The sequence below is a fragment of the Arvicola amphibius genome, chromosome 12 (assembly GCF_903992535.2).
Source record: "Arvicola amphibius chromosome 12, mArvAmp1.2, whole genome shotgun sequence".
Classification (NCBI taxonomy): Eukaryota; Metazoa; Chordata; class Mammalia; order Rodentia; family Cricetidae; genus Arvicola; species Arvicola amphibius.
The window spans coordinates 56,159,723-56,181,081 of NC_052058.2; the positions used below are offsets into that span (position 1 = coordinate 56,159,723).

A 21,359-nucleotide genomic window follows, 5' to 3' on the forward strand; every position below is an offset into this window, starting at 1 on the left:
GGTGCTGTAATTCTGGTCCACTTCTCTGCCCATGTTCCTGATTTCACCACAGTTAGCTGACTGTAGCATCCACATTCACTCCATGTCCAGGCCTGCGTGTATCATAGTATTTGCCCTGATCTGCTCCATAGACGTAACCTTTTCCGTCTCCTGTCTGCTTGTGTTTCCATCCGATTACATACACACATCTCTCTAATCCATTTACAAAAATAAAGTCTCTTCTTAATGCCAGGTTATTGTGTATTTATATTCTTTCTAATTGTCATCTACACAAGCATCCTTGGAAGCTCATATTAAAAGCCTCCTCCAGAAAGCAGGACTGTCAGATGGGAGAGAGGCAGTTGGTACCTTATAGATAAAAATACTTTGGCCTGCGAGTGGTGTACTTGTTGTTTAGTGAGACAAAAGGACTACTTCAAAAGCAAAAGCCCCCCTGGCCCACATCTGGAAGTGGCTTTCAGACCCTGCACAGCTGCCTGACAGATGGAAGGCCAGAGCCAGCGCAGATCTGATATGGCCTGCCATAGGCATCTCCACCATGGGTGTTTGCTATACCAGCTGCTTTTGTTGAAAGCAGTTCACTTTTAGTTTAATCAGCAAGTAGCTTAACTGTTCCTGTCATCTTCAGCAACCTAAATATCCTGCCAGAAGAACTGACGGAACCAGATACTGAGAATAAGACATAACCTGTCTCTAGCTGGGCCATGAACATGCTCAAAGGTATAGCAGCACAGAGCCATCTCTGTGGGAAACAGACCTTCTCCCCACAAGAATACCTGCTGCTGCCAGAAGATAGTTAACTTTGCCATGGAAGAAAGTAAATGCTACATAAGATCAGTAGCATGGGTTTGCTGGAGGACAGAGTGCTGGTCAAAGGGTAGCTGGTAGGAAAAGGTGAGAACAGCAGATGGCGGGTGTCTACAGTGGTGCAGTGTGCCGTGGGGTACAGCATCTGTGTATGTCCTGGTCATCTTCCTGCCAACCTGAAGCTGCTCTATCAATACCAGCAAAGCAATTATGTAAACACCTGGTGTTCATTCTTAGGAACAGATCAACTAGACAAGGAACAGGCCAATTAGACAAGCAGTTAAGGGTATAGCAAAGACAGAATTAAGTTCTTGGCCACTTCCAAGAGTCAGTGGAGGAGAGGCAGAAAGTTAGGAGACTGGTCCCAGAGTTCACGTACACATTCCAAATAAAAGCTGGTGTCAGTCTGAACAGGTGAGGGAAGAGGAAACGATGAACCTTCTGCAAAGGAAGACTGAATAGGTAGGTAGGTAGATAGATAGATAGATAGATAGATAGATAGATAGATAGATGAAAAAGTACTAGTTCATTAAACCTCTGAAAAACCAGGCTTAAAAGCTGGTAGTGGTAGTGCACGCCTGTAATCCTAGTACTTGGGAGGCAGAAGCAGGATGATCTCTGAGTTTCAGGCCAGCCAGGACTACACTAAGAAAGAAAAGTCAGGTTTAGAGGTCTTGAATATCGTAAGCAACAGTCATGCAACCCAATACTCGTTGAGTTAACCACCTTGGGGAATTAAAATGTATTAATGGAGCTATATATAAAGTGACTTTAATATGGGGATCCTCACTCCTAATTCTGCAGTAAGTTCCCTCTTGCTACTCAGTCCTTTTAGCCCATGGAGAGTTGAGATAGGAATAGGGTTGTAGGGAGTTGGGGGAAGGGACAGGCACCCAAAAATGTCCATAGACCACAAGTTCAAGTACAAACTGACAATTTACACATTCCAGAAATATTTAATCAGGTGAACAAAACTTGTCTAAATACACTTTTACTTAGCCATAAATACTTATTTATATATAATAACCCTAGACAATTTTATCTTCAAGAACATCATCCAAAACTTCAAGTTAAATATATTTCAGGGTTAGCTTGGGTTTATATTTCTGAAGTTTGGTTTTTAACCACTTCTTCCAGGTATACATCATCAGAACAGCACACAGGGCTCTCCTTGAGCATGGTTATCCCATGAACATCCATTTCCAGACACGAAGGCTTTCTGCCACACTTAACATGGTCTTGTCACCCAAGTCCCCTGGGAGGAGCTGGCTCACCTGTGATCTCTGGCATTTCAAAGAGTGGTAGATTGTGTGCCAAAATTACACTGACCAAAGTTGTGCTTGTGGTAACCTTGTGCAGACTGGTGTATGTGCTTTGAAGTCTTTCAACAGAGGATCACCTGGCCTTGGGCCTTCAAGGCCATGTTTTACATCACTGAAACTCCTTGGTTCTTCCTCCCTGTCTAAGAAAGCCCAGCTGACCTACTCTGCTAAGGATGACCTTTAACCCACCTGTGCCTCCTTCTCCTTGGGCTACAAAGGCTTGTTCCTTCTCAGCCTCATGACCAAGACCTAGGGATTTGGCTGTGCCTCTGCTTTACCTCATTTTGAGACACAGCATTCCTATGGCCTTCCTGAATTCTCATCTCCTCTGTCCCCAACCCACAAGGACAGACAGTATCCCGTCCCTCCTTGTAGTCATTTATGGCTGGTCACATCCATGTTCTTGTGGTCCTCAGGCTTCCTCAGGTTCTGTACACTCCAGGGAGTGGCATGGACACCAATACCTCCTCTGCCTCTTCCATCAGAGTCTAGAAGACAAGAGCTCTGGGATCTGGGAGCCAGACACTGGCACTGCTGGACTGAGTGGTCCTCAGCACCTGAAGGCACTGGGGTGAGGTGGGTGGGGGGCAACCTTTCTGGGTATAAGGAAGGTCAAAGTTGAATTGACATAGATTCTATATATCATCTTTAATTTGGGGTACTGAAAAAATATTTCTTTTTCATGTGAGCAGGTCATTAACGTGGCAGGAAGGCTTAACTAGAAAAACTCATTTTTGTTCCTACTCAGCCTTTCCAGCCTCCTCTCTATTATAGCCTTCCCTCTGCCATCACTCCTTCACCCTCATCAAGTCTTATACTGACTAGCAAGTAATTCCCCCAGGGCAGCAGCCCTCATCACAGTTAACTATCCTGAACTGGATAACATCTCTTGTGAAGGTTCTCATGTATTAAAGATCCCTGTAAAACAGGAAGGATTCTACCCCATCAGTTACACCAAACAGCAAGACCAGTGGCTCAGGTCTGCCTGCTACATGTTGCTGTGGAGCCTTTCTGTAGTCCGCCAAGTACCTACCATAGGCAGTAGCCTTGGAGTCCGTGTCCCTCTATACAAACAGACTGCAAAACTTCACTTTACAGATGCTGGAATACTGAGTAATATGCCCCAAGCACCTAGCAAGAAAGTGGCAACCTGAGATCTTAACTCATAGCCATGCCACACCACACTGGCACCATCTCCGTGTTCCAACTGCCCGAAAAAAAAAAAAAAAAAAAAAAAAAGATGGAGCATTTGAAGTTTTCAATTAGTGCCTAGCATAAAACAGGCTCTTAGGTGTCTTCTTCAGTGAGGCACACACGTGCCTGTTCTTGGCCTCCTCCTGTCTAAACACAGCATCCTCACTGTTCCTTCCAGACACGGAAACAGACAAAAAGAGGCCGAACATGTTTCATGAGGTCATCTTAGGGTCCACTGAGAAATGTCTCTCTAACCTGCACATCTAAGGAGCGCATATTCCTCTTGGAATAGCACTCATGATAGTTCTATCTCAACAGACTTGTACGCTCTCTCCGTATCAGCATCCGTTTCCTGCTCTCGTCTAGACCCAATCTACAGTGCTTTATTGCAGATACTGAGTTTGTCCTCGTGGTGATGGTTTTATTCTTGGCTTAAAGATGAAATCAGTTACACAAATGAGACTCTAAGAACATTAGCACCAATGGGCCACTGTCTTTACCATCTTCTGCCCTGCCTGTCCCAGAAGTAGTGGTTTAAGATCACACAGCTCTGTGCAGGGGGTCACACGTGGAAGGATCTATTGTCAAGGTCAGGGATTTGTAGTCGAGGAAGGGCTCAGAGGAGCAAGGCTACGTGTGTGTGTGTGTGTGTGTGTGTGTGTGTGTGTGTGTGTGTGTGTTCGCCACCGCCATGCTGCTGCCATCTAGGTCTGAGATTTTGAACTCCAATTTGAGTTGTCTGGCCAGGGGAACAACCAGGTGCTGAGCTGTATACACTGCAGTGAGGGACCCAGTGCCTCCTGGGATGCAAAAGGCCCCACAGCTGGCATCTGGAACACAGCACAGGAACCAAGTCAAGGGGAAAATCTTCATCAAGCAGCAGCAGAGATGGGCCATGGCCCTACAGTGATCCTGTCAGAATCAGGACTGAGGTATTTAAGTAAACAAGTAGCAGAATGTCCCACCTGTCCTACCCATGAGTCCCCCGGGAAAGGCCTGTGCCACTGCACAGAAGTTTGCAGCTAACATGGCTGCGTTTGGTTGGGATGGTGGGCTTCTACACAAAGGCAGGTGGCCTCCACAGAGAACAAAAGAGAATGTGTGGGACTACCTCCCCCTCTCTCCGCAGCTCACTTTTCTCTAGCTCAGTTGGGCAAATCAGAACCCCTGAATATGTGAAACCATAGCTCTGACTCCTACACATCCTAGACTCAATGGAAATGGTCTCCTGCTGGACTGGCCCATCCCTAAGATCCTAGTTAGAATATTCAGACCCTCTGGAGCCAATTCTGCCATGACGACCTGATGCTCGGCATCCACAGAAGCAGCCCCTCCTCTCTGAAGCGGTAAACACTTGTGTCACTGCCCCAAGCTTGGAGAGGTGCTTTACAGCCTGCAGTGTTGGGGAGATGGGTGGGCCTCGCTCCATTAAAAGGCATGGGTTTCCGTTAAAAACAGTAAAACTTCCGTTTTCTAGGTTGGTTTGGATGATCTCTTGCCAGTGAATCGGGAGTCAGCCAGTAGGACTCGGAGGCCTCAGCATCCTTTCCATAAAGCCTGGCCCAGGGCAATCAGAAAGAGCTCTCTACCCTTTGAGTCTTCAGGCAATCTATTGCACTAACAGGCAACCAATACATAGAGGGCAAGGCCTCTGCCATCAGCCGCTTCTATGTATACTGGTTAATTAGGGATGTGGTCTCCCCAGACACCAGACAAGTACTAGAAAAAGAGAACAGAATGAAAAGAGCACAGAAATGCTGCCGGGAGCAAGAGCAGTGCCTGTCCTCTACCCTCTGCCTCTCCACCCCAAATCCTGCCAATCCCCTGCACAGCTGTCCTGGAGTAGGTGGTGCTGACAAAATCAACAGCACTAAGGCAAACGCCAAGCCTCATGAAATGTCTTCGGGGGCTGCAGACCAGGAACCATAGGAAAAAGATACTGCCACACCACGAGCCAGGCAGCCCACGGAAAACACTTGAAAAGTAATTCACTCTGGAGTGCTTGCCTGTTGACAGATATGGAAGGGTCTTGGGGGCTTCCTTTGTTTTGTGAACTGGATATAGACCCCTAACCTTAGCTCATCTCAGCACCCAGACTTCAGAGAAGCAGGGAAGGCTGTCTTCCCGATGACCACAGCAAGCACTCAAAGCCCAAACTTCAAGTTCCAGCTCAAGGAGCAAGGGTTGGGGGTCCAAGCCACGGAATCCCACCTCCTCCCCCACCGTGGCCTCAGCTGCAGCTCCCTCTTCAGACCCGTGTCTGAGTCGTCAGCATTTAGGACTGCCTTAAACAGCCAATCTGTGCAAAGATACAAGGCCAGAGTGCGCATGCAGCTCCGTGTGTGTTCACTGTGACACACTCAAAAGTCTACAAATGCTGGTTCATCCACTGGTCATGTTCAGTTTGTTCCCATCTCTTAAATTACAAATTCAGAAGACATCAAAGATCAGAGCTGGAAATTATCTTGGAGATTACTTGTTCCAGCTCCTCCCTCCTCTCTCCCATGTCTCCTAATGGCCCAGTGACAGGACAGGATGTTCCAGATGATACACAGACAAAGACCAAGCTGGGCCAAGAACCCAGGTTGTGAACTCAACTCTGGTTTCTACCTTGTGCCTGCCCCAAAGATGCAGTGACAGTCACAACTGCACCTGGGAATTGAGGCCAACATGTTTGTCAAGCATCTCCCACATCTCCTGTGTGAGAGATTTTCCTCCCAGATTCTTCCCTGCTATACATGACATCACAGCCCAGGTGTTAGTGGTGTGCCCTATCTCCTGGGTTTTTAATTTTGGAAATGAAATGCCTGGTTCTCACCCTTGCCTTTTATAGTGGTTTCTCCCTTCTTTTCAAATACTAAAACATCTGCCAACAAAGAGGTGGGTGGGGTGGCCCCATCTTGGGTGGCCTGTGGGCTGCTCCTACAGACCAGCAGCAGGTGCTGCCAAAGACCAAATCCTATTTAGGGTGGAAGATATAGGGTGTCTGTATAAGGTGCTCTATTCCTGGGTGTCTCTCTGAACTGTTTTGTATTTAATCTAGTATATGTGGCCCCGTGCCGCCTGGATCAACCACAGAGAACCCCAGATAGTCTTGTGTACCGTGAGGTGCACTGAGTAGGGACTACCTCTGAGACCATGAGCAGTTAGACCAGCAGGATACTGGTGAAGACATGATCCACATGGGGCTTCCCTTTAAACCTATCGCCTCCAGTCCTCCCAAAACTGCAGCCACATCTCCGTCTCTTTCCAGCGTGCTTTGGAAGAAGCCTCGTTCCAGCCCAGGGACCCTGATCCCTGATGCAGCCCACATGTGTCTTCACAGCAGACACTGAAGTCGGGGTTTTCAGTCCTCCTGGCTGCATACCCAATGTTTCCTTCCCAGCGTCTGGCCCTCTGCGAGGGGTGACGTCTTCCAGGGCCTTGGCATAGGTACCAGTACCAGTAGCCCCCTCTGCGGCCTTCATCTCTGTTCTGCAGCTAAGATGTCCCCTTCTTCAATGCTCTGCAGTTGTAGCCTCTGATTCAAAAGAGTCCTGCTGCCTCGACGCCCCCCAAAGCTAGCCCCTGGGACAGTCCGTGCTGTGAACAAGACCCCTGGCAAAGCCTCCTCCCCAAATAAGTTGATTTTGGCTTCGGCCTCAATGGCTTTAGCCAAGCTGGCTGCGTAACTGTCCAAGGATTTGTGGACTTCAGCCTTCACATGGAGAATAGAGTTCTTGGCAGCCTCTGTGGGAGAAGACAGAAAGGGGGTTAGCCCAGGAGCCAAGACCCATGACTAACCCAGGAATATGGCCTCTGCTGGCTCACTGCCCCAGGGGGAGGAGTGGAGATAACATGTATGGATAGTGACATCAGATTCCCCAGGGTAAAATTCTGGACTTCCCAATTTACTCTCTGAGAAATGCCAGGGTTATATTTTCTGATTTAGTTTCCTCATCTATAAAGAGAAGAAATCTCTTTCCTCACATGGTTACTATGACAAGTGAATGAGTGAAATCTTCCTAAAATGTTTTATGTCTCCAAAAGAATTCTCTTCCCGCACCTCCCTGGAACAGCCTAGCAAGTAGCTGTGAACTTAGAAATGCCACGTCTCCTCCTCTCCATTTCACTCAGAGCTTCCCTAAGGGTGGAAAGCCTCGGGTCTGGAAGCCATATCAACAGATCTACCATCCTATGAGAGATTAGAGACATCTCCCCCGCCCCAACACACACCTGCACTGAATAGAAAGAGGAATGAAGGTGGCTTTTAATTCTCAAACCAGAGCAAAACTATCACGGACCTCACTGCCTAAGCTCTCAGGGTATTTGGGGGAACTTCTCCTCCCTTTACATTTCCTGGAGAACAGAAGGGAAGGAAGTGAGCAGACTTTAGCATGCCTGTCTTGCTCCCTACACAGCGGAGGAGGCAGTATCGTTCCCTCCTAGCACCAGACCAGCAGAGGGCGCTTTGAGACCTACCCACCCCAGGACACAGAGGGCAAGGCTTGGCTCCCGGTGGGAGGTCTGGGAAGCAGTTAAGTAAGACTCATTATCCTGCAGAAAGGCAATGGAAACTAGCAAGGCTGCTGGCTAGCTCTCTGAGTGAATCTACTTCGTCAGAGGAGATGCTTTGGTTGGTATATTCCCCTCTGAGCTCCTCCACCACTTTCCCCCTTAGTTTGGATGGGAATGGGACAGGGTACAAGGAGACCAATAGTGGGTCCATATTTATTTTCATACTCAGCACTTATACCTTAAAACTCTGGGCTTCAGCAGACTCGGGGCTCTGTTATGCCAATGGTAGTCTCACTCGGTGAGACTCCTACACCCGAATAACCCGAGTGGCTCCTCCGTCACTTGTCTACCTGGCACGTCTGCGTGGGAAACTAACCCCAACCCAAAGCAGCACAGATGCTGGGCGTTAGAGCAGGAGAGCCCATGCTGGGTGTTAGAGCAGGAAAGCCCATGCTGGTTTGTTAGAGCAGGAAATCCCATGCTGGGTGTTAGAGCAGGAAAGCCCAGGCAGAGTGTTAGAGCAGGAAAGCCCATGCTGGATGTTAGTGCAGGAAAGCCTATGCTGGGTGTTACCGCAGGAAAGCCCATGCTAGGTGTTAGAGCAGAAAAGCCCATACTGGGTGTTACCGCAGGAAAGCCCAGTGAACAGACTTGTGTCCTCGCAGGCTTCAGGTCTGCTCATCAGGATGGCAGCTTGGCCTCCACTTCCTTGATCATTTCCACAGTCTCCGGAGCTCTCTTGCTCTCCTCATATTTGTGTGTGTGTGTGTGTGTGTGTGTGTGTGTGTGTGTGTGTGTGTGTGTGTGTGTGTGTATGTGTGTGTGAAAGAGAGAGCATGTATGTGTACACATGTGTGTATGTATATGTGTGAGTATATGTACGTGCATGTGTGTATGTGTATGCCTGTGTGTGCACATGTGTGTATGTATATGTGTTAGTGTATGTGCGTGTGTGTGTGAAAGAGATAAAGCATGTGTGTGTGCACAGGTGTGTATGTGTGAGTGTATGTGCGTGTATGTGCATGCATGTGTGCACATGTGTGTTGCGTGCACGTGTGTGCATGTGTGTGGACATGTGTGTATGTCTACAGCTGCATTTGTCCCACCTTAGATGCTGCTCGCTCTGAGTCAGATGCCTCAGAATTCAAGACTCAGTGGCACCAGTAGGGCTGTTGTCATCAGGGAAGGAGGCAGAGATGACAAAGCCTTGGCACATTCTGCGGGAAGGGTGTGGCTAAAATCCCCTCCTCGCCCACATGTTTTACCGAAGCAGCCCCACAAACCAACCTTTGATCTGTTCTACTTCATCCTCAAATGTCACAGAGCTCCTTCTCTTGGGTGGGCAGGTGCAGTGGGGGACAGGGTTGTCGTCAGACGCATGGTCTTCCAGCAGCATCACATCCGTCCCTATGGCGAAGGGCAGATCATGCACAAGTAGTTCCAGACACCAAGGCCTCATCCTCCCACGGCCCAGTGCCTCGTGACCCTGACTGCCAGCCTTCAGTCCCACAGGCAGGTTCAGTTGACTGTCCCAAAGCAGATGTCTGTCATCCATCCCAGTGGATGGGGCTGCCACACCACCAACTGACCAGGTAAATCTAACCTACTGTCAAGAAAGGAAGGAAGGGGCTGGAGAGATGGCTCAGAGGTTAAGAGCACTGACTGTTCTTCCAGAGGTCCTGAGTTCAATTCCCAGCAACCACATGGTGGCTCACAGCCATCTATAATGAGATCTGGTGCCCTCATCTGGCATGCAACCATACATGGAAGGAATGTTGTATACATAATAAATAAATAAATAAATAAAATATTAAAAAAAAAAAAGGAAGGAAGGAAGGAAGGAAGAGGAAACAGAAAGAAAGAAAGAAAGAAAGAAAGAAAGAAAGAAAGAAAGAAAGAAAGAAAGAAAGAAAGAAAAAAGAAGGAAGGAAGGAAGGTAGGTTGGACAGCACCTGAGGAACAACACCCGGGTATCCCGAGGTGGTCCCCTCCACCCATCACCTTAGGACACTTTGGTGGGAGAGAAATAGGCCTTGTGACTGATACCTAGATGAGGCCATCAGCCAAGAATATTCTGTCTTCCCTGAGGTTGTCTCTGTCTGGCATCCTGCACATCACGTGGTGTCCTGAGGCTGTGCATCACTCCACTGTGGCTGGAGGGAAAGGCTGGTCTCTTACTCCCCAGGCTGTCTCCCCAACCTCAGGCAGAAGTCACTCACTCCCTGAGCCCTACCTGGTTCTGACTGCACTAACAGCTACCTCTCCACAGCCCAAGCTCTTTTCAAAAGCTCCCAGTGGGGGCTGAAGAGAGGGCTCAGCTCTTAGAGATTTACAACCAAAAAGACAAAAGCTCCAAGGGGTGCAAAGAGAGAAGAGCTTGGAGTTGCTGCCTCTGTGGGGACTCAAAACCTCTCCCTCTGTGGCCCAGCGCATTGACGAGCACCAGCCTCAGATGCGGCCAAGTTCCTCAGTTCCCCAACAGAAATCTGTGAACTAAGTGGATGAAGAGACGCTTCCAGCCTCTGACCATGTCGTTCCCAGCCAGAGCCACTCAACAAACATGCAGGGAGAGGAAGGCGGTCAAGAGCCTGGGGGAGGCGGTCAAGAGCCTGGGGGGGGATGGCCTCCAGGGCCTGGCCAGTCACGTGTAGTATAAGGTAGTATCAAAGCAAAGAACCAAAGATTCTTCAAATTTTACTTTTTTTTCTTTTTTTTATGATGGTTTTTCAAGACAGGGTTTTTCTATGTAACAGCTCTGGTTGCCCTGGAACTCACTCTGTAGACCAGGCTGGCCTCAAACTCACAAAGATCTGCCTGCCTCTGCCTCCTGAGTGCTGGGATTGAAGGCGTGCACCACCACGGCCTGTTTCAGTTTTAACTTTCCGAAGGCTTTCCTGTATTTTTAACCTCACCATCACACCATAGGGTAGGGAGAGAAGGAACCGAGAGGCCCTTTTAGTAGAAGCGAGAACAGAGGCGCAGCTGGCACTCCTTGGGCAAGGGCGAGCTTCCTGGCAGTAATTAACAGAGCAAATTAACACCAAGTGGGAGGTTTTCAGTGTAAGAACAGTACCTGAATCCTGGGAGTAGCTGAAGCCGGTGTCACCGGTGCTGCTGCTGTGGCCCAGGGACTGTCCGCCTGCCATGAGAGCCGTGAGGTGTGGGGACAGGCCCAAGTCTGAAAGGCAAAGTTGGCATCAGTGGAATAAACACAGGCTGCTCAGGTGGGTATCTTTTTTATCCTGGGCAACTGACTCTCAGTTTCCCACCCCCAGTGGACCTGGCTGCCAGCTTCGTTCTTGACGCTTACAAAATCTCACTCCTGACACAGTGGAAGACAGCCACGCCCAGCTGCTTTCCCGGATTCCGACCCTGGTTCCTTTCCCACTCTGTAGAGACTCACTGGGCTCCCCAGGGGGAACCTTCTTGCCCATGTCAGCCACCATGACAGATGGAAGGAAAAGCGAAGGTGAGCAGTCACGTGAGGAAGCCTTCCAGGCACACACGAAAATGTAACCTCCAGGACTTCTATTTGAATAGTTAAAAACTCTTCCCAGAGGCGGAGTCTGTGGAGAAGCGGCAAAGCGGAAGAATGAAGACAGAAGGAAAGAGCAACCTGGGAAGGAGAACCGAGTGTCTCCAGACAAAGGAACTGAGGTGGGTGAAGAGGCCTGGAAATAGTTTCGTCCTCATGTAGAGCCGCTAAGGCTTGGGAACTGCAGGCCCAGGAAACCGTGAGCTCCACAGACAGTCTCTGAAGGAAGCAGCTGGACCCCGCTGGGGCTCTTCCCAGCCTCAGAACCCCATCCTGCATCAGCAGAACAGAGAGAACAAACCAGGAGCAGTGGCACTGAGACATCAGGGGCAAAGGGACCCAGTAAGACTGAGGAAGCCATGAGAGCCTATGAGGGAACGCTCCCCAGCAAAAATGAGCCAGAAAAGACATGTGGGCGCTGAGAGCAGGGAGCCAGGGAGAAGACTCAAAGAAGTACCCTACAACCAGGAAGCTTGCTGAGCCTACCTCACCAGAGGCTTCCTAGTGTCTTCCTTCCAAAGTGGAAGGGATGGCAGGGACCAGTCAAGGACAGTCCCTAGCACAACAGACTTTGAGAGACAGAGAGAAAAAAGAGACGCAGACCTGATGGGAGACGACAGACCTTAAAAAGAACCGAGCACCCACAGAGACAGCTGACCAGAGCTAGTGGGAGCTCATGGACTCTGGATTGACAGTTTGGGAGCCTACATGGGACCAAACTAGGCCCTCTGCATGTGAGTGACAGTTGTGTGGCTTGGTCTGTTTGTGGGACCCTCAGCAGTGGGACCAGGAGTTATCCCTGGTGCATGAGTTGGCTTTTTGAAGCCCATTCCCTATGGTGGATGCCTTGCTCAGCCTTGATGCAGGGGGGAGAGACTTGGTCCTGCCTCGACTCAATATGCCAGACTTAGCTGACTGCCCCATGGGAGGCCTTACCCTCTCTGAGAGGGTGGGGTTGGAGGGTGGAGGGGGAGGAGGGGAAGGAGGGAAACTGTGGTTAATATGTAAAATGAATAAAGAATTAAAAAAAAATAATTGGGTACCTAAAGTTCAAAAAATAAATCCATTAAGAAGAGCTGGCAACTACTGAAAAAATATGAAGATAAATATCTCTTAGAAATTACAAACGGGCCTAATGGTCAATATGGTAGACTGTGCCCCCTAAAAGTTCCTCTGCTGGGAACTTAATCCCTAAACCAACAGTGTTGAGGCCCAACGAATGGACAAGTTCCTCTTCCACAGTCACCTCAGGAACGGCCACGGGGCTGCCGTGGTGGCCTAGAGGTTAACAGCACTTGCTACTCTTGCAGAAAGTCTAGGTTTGGTTCCCAGCACACACATCGTGGCTCAGAACCTTCTGTAAGCCCACTGCCAAGGGATCCAACGCCCTCATCTAGCCTCTGACAGTATCAGGCGGGCACATGATACACACACGCATGCAGGGAAAACACTCATTCATAAAACAAAAAACAAATCAATGAAAACGAGGATGCAGGGAGAATGGTCTTGGTTCAATAGCGAGTTTGGCCCTCCTGCGCGCTGGTCTCGCCCTTGTCCTTCCTGGGGCAGCTCTCTCCTGTCCTGGAGAGGACATACTATACTCTTCCCTTTCTTTCTGAGAGCCGAGGAGGGGATGGTGAGGCTGGGGAGGTGCGCAGGGGCAGTCACCTTCTCTCAGAACCTTTCCACGCACGCAGCTGTTTTACTCAGGGTTAGTTACAGGGCTGAAATTAAAGCAGACCCCCATGTCTCCCCTGGACTTGCTTATCCCCCCTTGCCACATCGGCCTCCCGACATGGCTATGCTCAACAGAAGGCCTGCTGCGAGGAGTGGAGCCCCTCACGGCCATCTCCTGCCCACTGGGATGGTGGCAGCCACAGTGTGTTTGGACGCCATCTCTGAGGCTGTGGCAAAAGCCAGGAACGTGTGTGTTGGTCTCCTCTAGTGAGAGGGATGGTTTGAGCCAGACCACTGTGGCTCGGCGGTGAAGCACTCCCCTCCGGAGAGTAGACAAGTTACCCCGAGATTCCATGGGACACCACCATATCCCACGGGAACGGGCCACATCTAACTCTTAGGCCAGGCCCAGGGACCAGGTTTGCTCCCAGAGAACCAGAGATAAAAGGAGCCTGTGCATATCAGACACTGAAGGGCAGGGCAGAGTTCCGAGGTGCAGCAGGAATTTATTTAACTAACTGGACGACATCTAGAAAAGGGAAGGAGGACAACTCAAAGGCCTCAGTGGTACTTACCCCACCCACCCCTCCAGCCCCACCCCCACCCAGGCCCACCGCCACCCCAGACCTTTCAAGAGGGCTGATACATGCTTTCTTCTGAGTGGATGACAGATGGAACCCGCCTTCCCAGGAGATAACTAGACTGCCCTCTGTCACCAGGTGTCTTCACATTTGGGGCACAGGGGCTGTCCTTGGGTCCCAGGGCTGGGCTGAGCGAAAGAGCTGTTTAGTTCTTCTCACCCTTTCTCCTACAGTCTTTGCTCTCCTCCCTCTGCCAGGAGCCCCCATCAGTTTTTATCAGTTCAGCATCCAACTGAAAGTTACTGCCCAGCTCACCTTCCGCACTAGAGAGCAACCTTCACTCTGTGGCTGCCATACCCACCAAGAGGTAGCACTCCAGACAGCTTCCAGTGCCCTGGAGATCTCTAATCCCAGAGAACCCAGCCAGTCACCATGGGAATATGCTAATGAGACCTCAGAAGCAAAGGGGCTTGGTGGCTCGGTGACAGCCAGTATGCCAGTGATTACGGGTGATACCTTCTGTCATGTACGAGGGACATTCCAGGCATGTGAGAATTCTGCTTCTGCCTCTGCATGAATTATCAGGAGTACTGATAATTCCAGTTAATGACTTCTTAGGTGACAGCTTTTCATGTACTGTATGAATGTACCACAAAACATAGCAGGGCCTCCATCTGACCAGACATCTATTTTTCCCCTTGGAATACCAGGACACTTGCCTTCCCCAAGAATGGAGAGCAAGCTTGAAAGTCGATTAAGGGCAAGGGAGGTAATCTGGGTTCAGGAATCAGTTGCATTTCAGAGCCCTGGCTGCAGAGGGTAATGGTAAGGTCCGATAAGCCTGGCTGAGGCAGAGGGCTCTGCATGGAGGCTCAGGAGTGCCCCTCCTGATCTGGAAGACAGTGGGCATTGCTGACATGGACAGCCAGAGAGTGTGTACTTGGGATAGACCTGTATTCTGTCTTACAGGCCCTGCAGTATTAATATGGCTAACTGACCTCCTGCAGCCAGATTCTAAGACAGGAGCAAGAGCCACTGCCCACTCCCAGGCCTGGAGAAGCCAAGGATTAAGAACCTATCAACCACAAGGCTGTTTTTTCCTGAATGAGCCTCAGACCGCCAATGGCTTTGGGTCTGCCAACCCAACCACAGCTGGTGTTTTCGATGGCTGCCACAGCTTGGTAGTCCTTTCCAGGACAGTCAGAAACAATCCACACAGTAAATCTTGGCCAAGACACAGATGCTCCTTTCTGTTCTGTCTACTCTTGCCTCTGTCCTTCTCTGTCCTCATTTTTTCCTTCGTTATTCTTAGCTCCAATGGAATAGAAAACATCTATTAGCTTCTGCCAAGAAGACAAGTTATTATAAACTCTGAGCCAATAAAGTCACCAATAAAATGCAGTCAAGCACTGAATGTACCTTCTGGCTCAAGTCACACTTGGGAATATGAGTTTGTAAATGACAAGGGGCGGGCGCTTCCGACTAATAAATGGAGATCGTTTTCCTTCCTATGGTCAAAAGAAAAATCCCCAGATGTCCCCTGTCCAGAAATCGCTCTCCACTAGCGCACGAAGTAGATCAGATATGTGTCACTGGCACATGAGGGCATCTCGTCATCTCTGGCCCGGAGTGTCCACAGGCAACAGAAGCTGTGTCTTCTGCCCTGTTGAGGGTGAAGGTGGAGGATCTCTATCTCTGGAAGAGGAGAGACTAAGTAGGTCTTAGTTATCTGGCAAGAAGTGAGAGCTATGGGCTGAAGGAGGTGTGTTGGGGTAATCTTTTTGTACATTGTGTGAAGATGTATCACTGCCCTTCCTCACCTGCCTAGGCCACCTTCTGATTGGCTTAATAAAGAGCTGAATGGCCAATAGCTAGGCAAGAAAGGATAGGCAGGACTTCCAGAGAGAGATAGGAACTCAGGGAAAGAATCTAAGGAAGGAGATTTGCCACCAAGACTTGGAGGAACTAGGGCATACGGTATTGAGAGGGTATTAAGCCATGTGGCAGAATGTAGATTAATATAAACGGGTTAATTTAGGTTTTAAGAGGTAGGTGGGAACAAGTCTAAGATAAGGCCAAGCTTTCATAATAAGAAGTCTCAGTGTCATTGTTCGGGAGCTGATGGTTCAAAGCAAGCTGGGCTATAAAGGTGCTCTTGGAATCTCCTTCCAATAGCTTCCTTAGCTCAGCGTGGCTCTAAAATCCCAACCACCTGCACTTTAGGACAACATAACCACACCACAGTGAGCAAGATATACCAGTGTAAGTTAGAATCAGTGGGTGGGAGCCAGAGGGGAACTAGGATATCCCAGTCTCAAGGCATCTCTGCTAGCATCTGTGCTGATTATAGCGGAGACAGCACTCAGTGGAAAAGGCTGACAGCCCACACCTGAGCAAGAGGCCAGGGTAACTCAATAATAATAAGATACAACACCATATGCGCTCCTAACCTGATGCGGGAACAGGATCCCACCACTCCGGCAGCATTCTTGCCCAAAATGTGCATCATTCCGAGTGCCAGTGTGCTTACTCAGGAGCACTCTACAAAAGACCTGACCAACCCTCCACAGAAGGGTCCAGACAGGGCTGAGGTATAACGTGTGGGGCTCTAGGGTTGATCTTGTACTGCAGTTATGTACATTGATAACATGATGGGAAGCTCCCTGTACTGTTTTTCCAACTCTTCTAAACCTAAAATTATATATATGTACATGTGTATATATAATTTTTTAAATGACTAGAGCAATTCCTCTGGGACTTGTCAAGGGCATTACGACAAATGCTAGTTGTCATTGGTGTCATGGTGTGTGTGTCTTCCATGTAGAGTAGCTCTGAGCACAGGACAATGACACTTTGATGGAGGCTATGTTTAGCACTGATAACCACCCCCATAAACACACACACACACACACACACACACACCAGATTACCAGCGACCATCAGAAGAAACCACTGGCCTGGAAGAGAAAGCTCAAGGTGACAAGTCTTTGAAAGGAGGGGCAGGCTAAGTGAGCCACTGCAGCCCAGAAAGAGCACCCAAGAGTATTGACACTCAAGGAGAATGTTTGCCAGGGGAGCAGGCAGCCTGACCCAAGCTCGGATTCTTCCTTCTGCAGTGAAGAAGTGGCTATCCCCTCCAGACCGCGAGGGCCTGGCTAGGGTTCCAGAAAATGGGTTTCCAAAGCACGATGCCTCCTGTCTCGTTCTCTGGGGATGTGTACCAGCAGTGATTCCCGCCTCCTACTCCATGCTCCTAGAGCAGCTAAGTGGGAGTCACTGTGGCTACTCTGGGGTGGCCCTTCACACCAGGAAATCTGGGTCTTGAGCCTTGAGGCCACAGTCCTCCTGAGAACCGCTACACTGACAGAGACCCTTAGTAACTGAGAGGGACCCCGGGTGACATCTTCCCCGGGGGTGTGGCAGTCTTTTTCCTCACAGGTCCCCCAATTACCTGTGATCCTGTTGGAAATGCTGAAGAGCCTGGCGGTCCTCTGTCGCTGAACAAATGGCTCCCGGTAGTAACGGTCCCCAAAGCACATGCCCAGGAGCTCCTTGCGCACAGTCTTGTTCCAAAGCCCATAGATGAGAGGGTGGCAGATGGCACTGGTGAAGGACAGCCACGTGGCCCAAGTCTCCAGGGCTGGGGAGACGCAGTTCTTCCCCCAGAGTGCCTCTGAGGTAATGACAACCATGTAGGGGCCCCAGGTGATCATGAAGGCTCCCAGGACCACCAGAATGGTGATGAGGGCTTTGCACTGGTTAGCGGAGTAGACCACGCCTTGAAAAGCGTTCCTCCTGCTGCCCGAGGAGGAAGTGGAGGTACTGGAATTCTTCCTCCCACTCCTCTGCGTATCCTCCTCCACGATGACCACCGAGCCACAGTGCACTTTTCGGGCCTTGACCCTAGCCACGCGGAAGATGAAGCCATAGCACACTAGCATGATGAGAAAGGGGAACAGGGCACACCAGATCTGCCAGAAGACGGTGTAGCCAGGCTCCCGGTGCCACGCAGCCACACACATCCACTTGAACTCATCAAACTCCACCGATGACCAACCAAACAGCGGTGGCAGGCAGCCAATGAGGGAGTGAAGCCAGATGTAGACGAGAGCCATCACGGCTCGGTTCCCTGTGATCTTCATGGGGTACACCATTGGGTACAGGACAGCATAATAGCTAGAAAAAAGATGAGGGAGGTGAGAGATGAGTTACAGGGATGCAGGATGCCCTACTCTCTTGGGCGGGGACTCTTGCACTTCTCCCAGCTAACCTTTATGCTGTGAAGGCTTCTGAAAAAGACACCTTCATCCCACACTCCCAGACGAGCAACAGGCTACACAATGCTGCACAGCTGTCCACTAGCAAGGACATGGTCCTGTGTGCGGGTCAGCACATCAAAGCCTTCTGTGTTTAAGAAGTCAGATATAATATAATATGTACTCACTCATAAGTGGTATTTAGACACAGAGCAAAGAAAACCCAACCTACAGTACACAACCCCAGAGAACCTAGCCAACAAAGAGGACCCTACGAGAGACATACAGGAAGGTGATAAAGACAAGATCTCCTGAGTAAATTGGGAGTGTGGGGGTCACAGGAGAGGGTACAAGGGAAGAGGGGAGGAAAAGAGAGGAGCAGAGAAAAATGCATAGCTCAATAAAAACAATTAAAAAAAAAGAATTCAGCTATCCTTGAGGGAATCCTATTGCATACTCAGCAATTCTCCTCAGGGACCACCCTCGTTTGCTTTTTGTTGCTATGATAAACACCATAACCAACCAAAACAACTTGAGAAGGAAAGGATTTATTTGGCTTACACTTCCGCGTCAATGTGAACATCTGGAAAGCAGAGATTAATAGTGCTATCTCAAAAGTAAGCTAAGCTAAATGTTGACACTATAATAAATATGTCTGGTTCATGACAGTTATGTAAAATGTGACAATAAAAATCATGACCGATGCCATTATTTTCTATATTGTTTTTAAAAAACATTTCAGGCAGGGTCTCTTTACTATGTAGGCCTGGCTGTCCTGGAACTCACTCTGTAGATCAGGCTGGCCTGGAACTCACAGAGATCCCCCTGCCTCTGCCTCCAGAGTGCTGAAAGTAAAGGGATGCCCTTCTGCATGCAGCTTCATGCATCTCAGATTCCTGCATCCTTCCCCCTTTCCTCCCCTTGTTTCCCTCTATCGCATACTACCATAAAGATGCAACTTGTCTAGTCAATTTACATTTTCAATCTACACTAATGTTTATTAATAAATAATAAAAATAAATAGTACTTGCCATTCACATATCTAAAGACACTAAGTTTTCTTTTAATTCTCGGTTTTAGATTATTTTACTTTATGTACATGAGTGTTTTGTCTGAACGGATGTGCGCATCACATGTAAGCCCGATGCCTGAGGAGGTCAGAAGAGGGAGTCGAAGCCCCTGGAGCTGGAGTTACAGACAGTTGTGAGCTGCCACATGGGTGCTGGGAGTTGAACCTAGGTCCTCTGCAAGCGAAATAAGCACTCTTAAGCACTGAGCAAGCTCTCCAGACCCAATTTTTTTTTTTTTTTTTTTTTAAAAAAATAACATAGCTTAGTCAAAAAGATCTGGCCAGGCCACGGTGAAGCCATCTTGTGTTGATGGGGGAGATGAGCTATTTCTTCAAGACAACCAGGTCTTGGTAAGTCGCCACCATTGCAAGGCGGCCCCTTCTCCACTCACACTCCAGTGAATGACCTGGTGGCCTGGCTGTGAGGGTTGAAGCTCCAGCCAGGTGGTGAATCCGCCTGTATCCGACCAGATCACCTGGTTTCTGTCCCCCAGATGCTACACCCTTGTCATACACCCTGGGCACCTCTGCCTCATTTTGTCTTGTCCTCCTCTGCATTCTCGCAGCACCCACAGCCTTTAGGGACATCCAGCAAATGCCCCCAGCACTGGCACAGGCGAACTGCTGAGGAGCATTCTGGTGGCCTGGGATTTGACATTCTCGCCTTCACTTAACTTGAGCCCAGAGGGGAAGGAAGCAATTTGCATCTTCCTGGAGCTACCCCTGAGGACCGCTGACGCAATGGCCAAGTGCAGACAGTGCTGCTTGGGCACTGAGGACCAACTTTCATCTGCACCTGAGCTGCTTAGCCTCAATCTACACGCCACGGGACCCAAGAACTAGCCAAGAAATAACTGTTCAAAAACTGTTATTTTTTTAAATAGAGAGTAAAATGCCAATGAGATCTGATTCTCTCTACTGCCAGCAAACTTCTAAGCTCTTGTGTGTGTGTGTGTGTGTGTGTGTGTGTGTGTGTGTGTGTGTGTGTATCTGTGTGTGAGATGCAATCATCTTGGTGGGATACCAGCACATCTGTCTAACTTTTGGAAAGCCCCTTGTCTTTCTCCAAGTATCTTGAAAGTGTGTTTCACTTTGACTGAAGAGACAGAAATTCCACAAATGGACAGGGTCACCTGAGCACTACAGGGAGCCATGTATCACCTAAATCCAATACTAGGGTACTGAAAAATAAGTCAGAGTCCATCCCAGACAAAGTAACATGTGGCCACTAGTAGTACAATCTCCAAGGTTATGTTTATATGACATGTTATATGAAAAAGCAGAGCGCAGGCCCACACGTCATGAACCAATGGGAAAAACATGTATTGCTGGGCAGGAGAGATAGGCGGCTCCATGCTTGCTACTCTTGCAAAGGACCCAGGGTTCAGTTCCCAGCAGCTATACTGTGTGACTCACAAGCACCTGTGACTCCAGATCCAGAGAATCCAACATCCTCTTCTAGCTTCTTTGGGCACCTGTACCTGCACACATACAACACACATATGCATGCACACACATATACACACAGACACACAACACATATATGCATGCACTCACATACACACACGCACACAACACACAGGCACATAATTAAAAATGAGATAATTTTTTTTAAAGATGTACTATAGGGCAGCCAGAGAGATTGCTCAGTGGTTAAAAACACTTGTTGTTCTTGCAAAGGACCTGAGTTTGGTTCATGGTACCCAGCTAGTGATTGACAATGTTCATAACTCCAGTTCTAGGGAATCTGATGCCCTCTTCTGGCCACTGCAGGCAAAAAACTCATACTTATAAAATATATAAATCTAAAAAAAATATAAAAAAATAGTACTACCGACAACTAAAAAGTAGTACTAGAGGCAAATACACGGGAAGCATGCAGTGACATCCCTGGCAGGCTAGACTGTGAGTGTCTATTCATTCTTTTGATTTATGATGCTTTTATTACTGGGATAAATGGACATTTGGAGATGCTAATAAATTTATTTTGACTTGTTCATTGTACATTCTCTACAAAGCCATGGGGAAAACAAAAATCCAGATTTTGGGTCCAGTATCGCTGGACTCAGGGCAGCCAGTCCAACCCAAATAACCATGTTCCCAAGAGTCTGGAGACTTTGTGTCAGCCTGTGACAACATCTCTGACTAATGCCCTCTGTGTTTCCCTGACCCCCCCTCCCCCCAGTAACCTTCCCAGTTTCCAGAAAAGCACACAGACCATGACTCCACTCTCTTTGATTTCAAGATGTCCAGCTCGGCAGGTCAGTGGTGGCGCACGCCTTTAATCCTAGCACTCGGTATGCAGAGACAGGGGGATCTCTATGAATTCGAGGCCAGCCTGGTCTACAAGAGCTAGTTCCAGGACAGACTCCAAAGCCAGAGAAACTCTGTCTTGAAAAACCAAAAAGGAAAGAAAGAAAA

The 21,359-nt window shown here is 48.9% G+C and overlaps 1 protein-coding gene across 1 annotated transcript in view; it reads right to left on the reverse strand.

The window, feature by feature from the left end:
• Positions 1 to 6,522: 6,522 nt before the first annotated feature.
• Positions 6,523 to 21,359, reverse strand: part of Gpr161 (G protein-coupled receptor 161) — a 37,946-nt gene continuing 23,109 nt past the window's right edge. Inside the window, exons 3-6 of the mRNA XM_038349982.1 lie at positions 17,065 to 17,789; positions 10,894 to 10,998; positions 9,108 to 9,227; positions 6,523 to 7,052 (exon numbers count right to left, since the gene is read on the reverse strand). Of these exons, the coding sequence (XP_038205910.1) occupies positions 6,787 to 7,052; positions 9,108 to 9,227; positions 10,894 to 10,998; positions 17,065 to 17,789 (1,216 nt within the window). The 3' untranslated portion in view covers positions 6,523 to 6,786. The remainder of the gene's footprint in view (positions 7,053 to 9,107; positions 9,228 to 10,893; positions 10,999 to 17,064; positions 17,790 to 21,359) is intronic.